The sequence below is a fragment of the Mytilus californianus genome, unplaced genomic scaffold (genome assembly GCF_021869535.1).
Source record: "Mytilus californianus isolate M0D057914Y unplaced genomic scaffold, xbMytCali1.0.p SCAF_6, whole genome shotgun sequence".
In the NCBI taxonomy this organism is placed as follows: domain Eukaryota; kingdom Metazoa; phylum Mollusca; class Bivalvia; order Mytilida; family Mytilidae; genus Mytilus; species Mytilus californianus.
The window spans coordinates 94,502,812-94,511,008 of record NW_026262712.1 but is presented as its reverse complement, the minus strand read 5'-3'; the positions used below and the strand labels follow the sequence as shown (position 1 = coordinate 94,511,008).

The window sequence follows — 8,197 nt, the reverse complement described above, 5'->3', positions numbered from 1 at the left end:
TGTCTTTTCGTCGTTTTTCGTTTTTTGCCATAGCATTATCAGTTTGTTTTCGACTTATGAGTTTGAATATCCCTTCGATATCTTTTGCCTCTCTTCCCAAAGGCAAAAAGAAAAATGCATTTTCCAAGGTTTTTTATTTTCACTTTCAGTTATATTGAAATTTTTGTCTTGTTGCTCAATAACCCACATTGCAATATTGACATACATGGACGATTTCAAACCAGAATTAATAACAAATGTGATTATTTCAACTTTCCAATTGTCATCTGCCCATTTCTTAAAAGTAACATACCCTCTACCACTATTATGGCGTTTACATATCTCAATTACTACTGTACGATCGTGAACATTCACACTATACGTATGTTATATTGTGCTCCTTAGACAAACACCAGTTCTACAGGGCTATGAGCAAGAAGAACAGAAATCGAAACGACGTAAGTTTTACGGTCACCATCACAAATTTGGTAAACAGAACCGATGTGCGTGTATCTTAACACACTAACGACATGTTTCCACGGTCTAAGATCTTTAGATACCGGAATAATCGTCAGATCTGTATTATTACCGAAGGTGTTCTATTTCAAACTGTAACATTTGGACTGAGTGTGGATTCACACGGCAGGAGGTGTATAAAAAGCAGGAGACACTTACTCACTTTTGGCCTCGAGCATCACTGAAGAGACATTGATTGTCGAAATGCGCATCTGGTGCAGAAAAATAGGTACCGTTTATGTTATAACGATGTCAACCCACCAGGCCTTGATCCTTTTGGAGTAATGTAATTTCTTTAATTTTTGTTTCATTAGTTTAAAGCATAGGTTTCCTCCGCCTCATTTCTAGACATTTACCTCGAATTTGACAACGGACGTCATCCCAGTAACAGAATCTTTGACAAGCGAGACGATTTCAATTCTGAAATTTTTTTTTCTCACCTTAACAGCAATTCACCAACTTCATCCGCGTATGGAGTATGAAGTTTCGCAACTAATAATAGCTTTTGCTTTGGTAAGATTTTAGTTTGGATTACTAATAGCTTTCTTCCCTCCATATTTTGGTTGAGCTCTCAAAATTTGTTTAGCTATATAAAAATGTAATCATATTATAAATGGAAGGAAATGTTGGGTATACATCAGTGATGCTATAACAGTATACTGTAAATACGTGAAACTTTTGAGTGGAACATTAAATTAAACGTTACTGCAAATATACAGAAAAAATTTAAAATAAGGCCCTCAGTGTCAAGGACAATCATGTTGTAATTAAGATAACGTGTAAATATCAACTGACTAAACGTTTGACTGGTGCCATATAGAAGTACTATGTTAACACTGCATTGTTTAAGTTATTTAATCGATGTTATCCATTTACTGATTTTCAACCATTTATTTGAAGATTTCCTGGACAGTAAGTGTTTAATGTAAAATCCTAAACGTATTATAACAGTAAATATCATGAACACAAATTTCTTTATAATATTTGAAATATAATAACTTCCATTAATTGTATTGATTACATAAAAGCGTTTTAATGATTAAAATCGACTAAGTGTTAAATTACATGCAGATGGAAATATGAATAATGAGCATTGTTTGAGTCGTTTAAGTTTCGACAATCAACATGTACTTTGTAAGAGTTTATTTCTGTCGAAGGAGGATATTATTGTTTTTAGACAGTGATACAAAACTGTATATTAAAAAAAGCATATAATCTGCACGGTATACATTGGAAGAAGAAGGATGTTACAGTTCGTATATTGACACTGATGATAATTGATGAATAAGTAAATAGTATTCGATTCACAGACTACATACGAAATAAACATGTTGGCTACTAATGAAAATCGTAATTTCATTATTTACCTATTCATGGACTGATTATGAACAATGATTTAGAAATTCGAAAACATTGTTATATATACAATTTGACAATAAAGTGTGACAAATGGCGTGGATTAAATTGATACTTTTTCTGCTGCTTTTGCTAAATAGTGGAAAACCTAATTTTGGCTCTACCCTATCTGATGTTAGCAGATTATATACAAAAATGGTAATGGACTACAATAAAAAGATTAGACCAGGAGATGACCAATCAGTTGCTGCACAAATTAATGTTTCTTTCAATTTGGGTGCCATTCAAGAATTCGACGAAGTAAACGGAAAATATGCCGTCATTGGATTTTTTCGAATCACATGGTATGATTCAAGAATGACTTGGAATCCACTAGACTTCAATAATACGAACACTATGTTGTTTTTACAAGATGATATATGGAAACCATCACTTGTTATTACAAATCCTTTCAGTAAAATCGAAAAGATTGGAAAAGATTTTATGACGGTAAGATATTCTAGCAATGGTTTTGCATACTGGACACCAGGTGAAATTTTAATTAGTTCATGTAGTGTGGATATTACGTACTTCCCGTTTGACGAACAGATTTGTACAATACGTTTGATGGCATGGGGAACGTCATCAAATGAAATTGTGTTGCTGTCATCTTCTGACATCAACCTGAATTATTATACGGAACATGGGAGTTGGAAAATAAATTCTGCGTCTGCCAAAAGTATAGTAGATGGTTCGATTGGTTCGTCATTCATTGATATGTCGATTTCAATGAAGAGACGTCCAGGTTTTTATGTTGTCAACATTGTACTTCCTGTTATATTTCTGATGTTGTTAAATGCATGCGTATTTGTTTTACCACCAAACTCAGGAGAACGAGTTTCATATGCTATAACTGTATTACTTGCATTAGCTGTATTTCTGACTTTGATCGGAGATAATCTGCCTAAAACATCTGAACCAATGTCTTTGCTAAGTTACTTTCTGATGTTTGGCCTCGTGTTTAGTTCTTTAATATGTTTTTGTACTATTCTATGTCAAAGGCTTCAACTGAAAGATAAGAATCGTCACATACCATCTTTTCTAAAACGGCTGGTATTGTGTTGTAGACCCGATAAACCAAGAACAGAGAGAGAATGGAGTATTATATTAAACAACACATCAAATCGTCCAAATTCAAATGTGAATGGCAATGAAAGTTTAACTACTAACGTCAGGAACGATGTTTCGTGGAACGACATCTGTTTAACACTTAATACAATCTTTTTATGGGTTTCATTTGGAGGAATCTCAGTTAGTGCATTGTTATTCTTCATTGTTGTTACAAAGTCGATTTAGATAAATACAGTAAAGTAAACAAGATTTTCAAAGAAAAGAGAATGTACGAAAGGGCCACTTGAAAAGTTCGCTTGAATTCGTAAAGACACAATATAAAAATATCGAAACATAACCTTCAGATGTTCACCTAACACGACGAGTTATTTTGCTACGAGATGTCTAAAAAAGTTGTTTTTTGATATGAAATATCTTTTTGGGTTAGGTTTAAGTAACAACTAATTTTATAACAAATCTCTTAAAAAATGACTATATTATGTCATATTGTTCAATTTGTACATTTCCATACTAATAGTTCTGACCCTAAGTGTCCAGATTTCATTATGCTATTTACATATAAAAGAAAATAAAGTTTGTTCCTTATAGTACCTCCTCCTTTGTTTCCAATTGATATAGAAATGGAAAGAACAGAATAACTTTTAGAATATTCATTGTCCAAAGAATGATACAAAAGTTTGCTGTACAAAATTGAGGGACTGAAAATAAAAACCAACATTTAGATAAACATACGTTTAAATAATGTTAAGAACACTAAACAATATATACTTTAATAAAGTACTTTCCAGAATTTGTTAATTGAAACGAAATGTAAATAAAAGAGTAATATTATAAAGCACTCAACACTATTCCTTTTAATGTCACAAAGTCTAGGATAAAAGGGGAAGATGTGCTAGTCCGTCATTTGGATAGATTGTATCATTCACATGCTTATCACATTTGAAGATAAACGATTTCATATTTGTTAAAGAGAAAACTGAGTAGTTTACTTCTATATGGTCTGGAATATTTATGTTATTATAGAAATGAAAAAAATAAATCGGGTATTTAGCATACCGAGATAACAGCTGTATCATCGCTTTCTGATCATTTACTGATTGTAAATATCATTTTATTCGATAATTTGCAGGATATTAATTCTAAAATGAAAAATGCCAATTGTATAAAAACAAGTACGTTAGTTTAAACTTTATTATTACTAGAAATGTCGTTTTATCACCAGGGATTTAATAATTTGCAGTAATTGAAATAATTACCTTTAATGAGTGTTTGTGCTTATAACATCAATTATATCCTACAAATTAATATACAAGAGAAAGTATGTATATATTTGCAAGCTTGTGGGAGTTTTCTTCCCACTTTCTTTACTATTTTTTGCTACTTTTGAATTGGTTGCTTTTAGTTGATATCATTTCTTATTTCTTATGAATTATATTTTAATCACAATTAAGAATTTTGAAGTCAAATGTTTTATTTGCAAATTAAATTTGGAATAATCTCATTTTGAATAAAAGACGTATTGTGGTCAGTCTTGTTATTATTCATATCATATAGCAAACAAGCTCGGCTTCTTGCCTAGATAAATATTTTTTACGTTTGTCTGTTTTAAATGTTTATAGATTTTTTCGCCAAGGCGTCGTCAGTTCATTTTCGGTTGATGAAATTGATTTTCATTTTGGTATCTTTCGCCTCATTTATACTATCAAAACCGTGAAGTACCAATATATATATTTACATGATCCGTTCATCCTATTTTGACTCTTCCAAATTCAAGAGTCTATCCTAAATTGAGGTAAATTGTATGGCCTTCCAAATAACGTTTCGATTCCTAACATCACTGAAGAGACATTAATTATCGAAATCCGGATATGGTGTACTAATGTTACACCTTTTGTTTGCGGTATACCACTTTTTTCGCAAGTTTATTTTTTTCTGTTTGGTATTAAATTAATAATTAAGATCCATTTTGTTACATCTTGTGATCCGTTTATTTGACAATCGCCAATGGCAGTCAGCAGGATTTAAGAACATCCGTTGTTCGACCTGCTAGTCAAAAGTAAAATCACAAAAATACTGAACTCCGAGGAAAATTCAATCGGAAAGTCCCTAATCACATGGCAAAATCAAATGACAAAACACATCAAACGAATGGACAACAACTGTCATATTCCTGACTTGGTACAGGCATTTTCAAATGTAGAAAATGGTGGATTGAACCTGGTTTTATAGCGCTAAACCTCTCACTTGTACGACAGTCTTATCAAATTTCGTTATATTTACAACGATGCGTGAACAAAACGCGTTTTGTTAAAATATACTTTTTCACTTTTTTGGTCTTTTGGAAAATGTTGTTTGTGCTGTATTTAGACTCCTCTTCCAAGAAATTTGTTTTTCATGCACACGTATAAAAATTGCGGTTTTTATCCAACGCAATCATAGGTTTGAACTTTGTTTTCAATTTAGACTTGTTTATATAAATATATATATATATATATATATATATATGTATTTACAATACTATTCCGTGGTGTAAGAAGAAATGGATTATTTAAATTTCAGTTCAATAGTAAGAACAGGTGGTTTTTACTGAATCATTAACCAACTTTGTTCCTGGGGAAACCTTCAGATTTTTTTACAGAAACTTAATGTTTCATAATGAAACAACTTCAGTTGGTCAATGAACAAGAGAACGCGATGTTAAAACAAGATTGTATTGTAAAAAGAAAAAAAAAGCGATGTACCCTAACGGAGAGATTAAAATATAGGAATATGAAAAGAGAAGCGAAGGATACCAAAGGGACATTCAAACTCAAGTCGAAATAAAACTGACAACGCCATGGCAAAAAAGAAAAAGACAAACAGACAAACAACAGAACACAAAACACAACGTAGAAAACCAAAGACTGATCAACACGAACCCCACCAAGAATGGGGTTGATCTCAGATCCCGCTCCACATGTGACACCCGTCGTGTTACTCCTTGATTGGGATTCAATGTATTTGTTGAGTTTAGTGGAATAATACTTCAACAGAAAGATGGTTTTCCAATTGGTTCCAATTGAGCACTGCTACTGGCAGAATTGTTTGTATGTTATAAGAAGCAGAATTCATACAGGACCTTCTCATGGGTGCCACCTGCAGAGAAGGATCTGCTTACCCTTCCGGAGCACTTGGTTTTGGTTGGGCTCGTGTTACTCACTTTTTAGTTTTCTATGTTGTGTTTTGTGTTCTGCTGTTTGTCTTTTCGTCGTTTTTCGTTTTTTGCCATAGCATTATCAGTTTGTTTTCGACTTATGAGTTTGAATATCCCTTCGATATCTTTTGCCTCTCTTCTCAAAGGCAAAAAGAAAAATGCATTTTCCAAGGTTTTTTATTTTCACTTTCAGTGATATTGAAATTGTTGTCTTGTTGCTCAATAACCTACATTGCAGTGAACTTGAGATTTGGGATACCGAATACAGAAGGTCTACTTCATTTCTTTCTTTCTCCACTATTGACATACATGGACGATTTCAAACCCGAATTAATAACAAATGTGATTATTTCAACTTTCCAATTGTCATCTGCCCATTTGTTAACAGTAACATACCCTCTACCACTATTATGGCGTTTACATATCTCAATTACTACTGTACGATCGTGAACATTCACACTATACGTATGTTACATTGTGCTCCTTAGACAAACACCAGTTCTACAGGGCTATGAGCAAGAAGAACAGAAATCGAAACGACGTAAGTTTTACGGTCACCATCACAAATTTGGTAAACAGAACCGATGTGCGTGTATCTTAACTCACTAACGACATGTTTCCACGGTCTAAGATCTTTAGATACCGGAATAATCGTCTGATCTGTAATATAACCAATGATGTTCTATTTCAAACTGTAACATTTGGACTGAGTGTGGATTCACACGGCGGGAGGTGTATAAAAAGCAGGAGACACTTACTCACTTTTGGCCTCGAGCATCACTGAAGAGACATTGATTGTCGAAATGCGCATCCGGTGCAGAAAAATTTGTACCGTTTATGTTATTACGATGTCAACACACCAGACCTCGCTCCTTTTGGAGTAAATGTAATTTCTTTAATTTTTGTTTTTTTCATTTTCATCTACAATATCGTAATCGGTTTATTAGATGTACGCATCGGTTTCCTCCGCCTCATTTCTAGACATTTACCTCGAATTTGACAACGGACGTTATCCCAGTAACAGAATCTTTGACAAACGAGACGATTTCAATTCTGAAATGATATTTTCTCACCTTAACAGCAATTCACCAACTTCATCCGCGTATGGAGAATGACGTTTCTCAACTACTAATAGCTTTTACTTTGGTAGGATTTTAGTTTGGATTACTAATATCTTTCTTCCCTCCATATTTTGGTTGAGCTCTCAAAATTTGTTTAGCTATATGAAAATGTTATCATATTATAAATGAAAGGAAATGTTGGGTATACATCAGTGATGCTATAACAGTATACTGTAAACACGCGAAACTTTTGAGTGGAACATTAAATTAAACGTTACTGCAAATATACAGAAAAAAGTTAAAACAAGGCCCTCAGTGTCAAGGACAGTCATGTTGTAATTAAGATAACGTGTAAATATCAACTGACTAAACGTTTGACTGGTGCCATATAGAATTACTATGATAACACTGCATTGTTTTAGTTATTTAATCGATGTTGTCCATTTACTTATTTTCAACCATTTCTTTAATGATTTCATGGGCAGTAAGTGTTTAATGTAAAATCCCAAACGTATTATAAAAGTAAATATCATGAACACACATTTTATTCTAATATCAGAAATATAAATAACTTGTACTAATTGTATTGATTACCTGAAATGAGTTCTAATGATTAAATCGTCAAAGTTTCAAATGACAAAGGACATATAAATAATAAACATATATGATTGTTTGAGCCGTTAAAGTTTGACAGTCGACATGTACTTTGTAAGATTTTATTTTTGTCGAAGGAGGATATTATTGTTTTTTAGTCAGTGATACAAAACTGTATATTTTAATAAAACATATAAGCTGCACGGTATACATTGGAAGAAGAATGATGTAACAGTTCGTATATTGACACTGATGATAATTGATGAATAAGTAAAAAGTATTCGATTCACAGACTACATACGAAATAAAGATGCTGGCTACTAATGAGAAAATCTCAAAAGCGAATTTCATTATTTAACTATTCATGGACTAAGTATGAACAATGATT

The 8,197-nt window shown here is 32.6% G+C and overlaps 1 protein-coding gene across 1 annotated transcript; it reads left to right on the top strand.

Annotated features, from left to right (window-relative positions):
- Window positions 1-1,615: 1,615 nt before the first annotated feature.
- Window positions 1,616-4,363, top strand: LOC127705360 (acetylcholine receptor subunit delta-like). The gene has a single exon (XM_052209667.1). It carries the CDS (start codon window positions 1,945-1,947, stop codon window positions 3,184-3,186), a length of 1,242 nt encoding a protein of 413 aa, XP_052065627.1. The 5' UTR covers window positions 1,616-1,944; the 3' UTR covers window positions 3,187-4,363.
- The last annotated feature ends 3,834 nt before the right edge of the window (window positions 4,364-8,197 follow it).

Coding starts and splice junctions, on each gene's coding strand:
- LOC127705360 (XM_052209667.1), top strand. CDS start 1,945: ATGGCGTGGATTAAATTGATACTTTTTCTGCTGCTTTTGCTAAATAGT.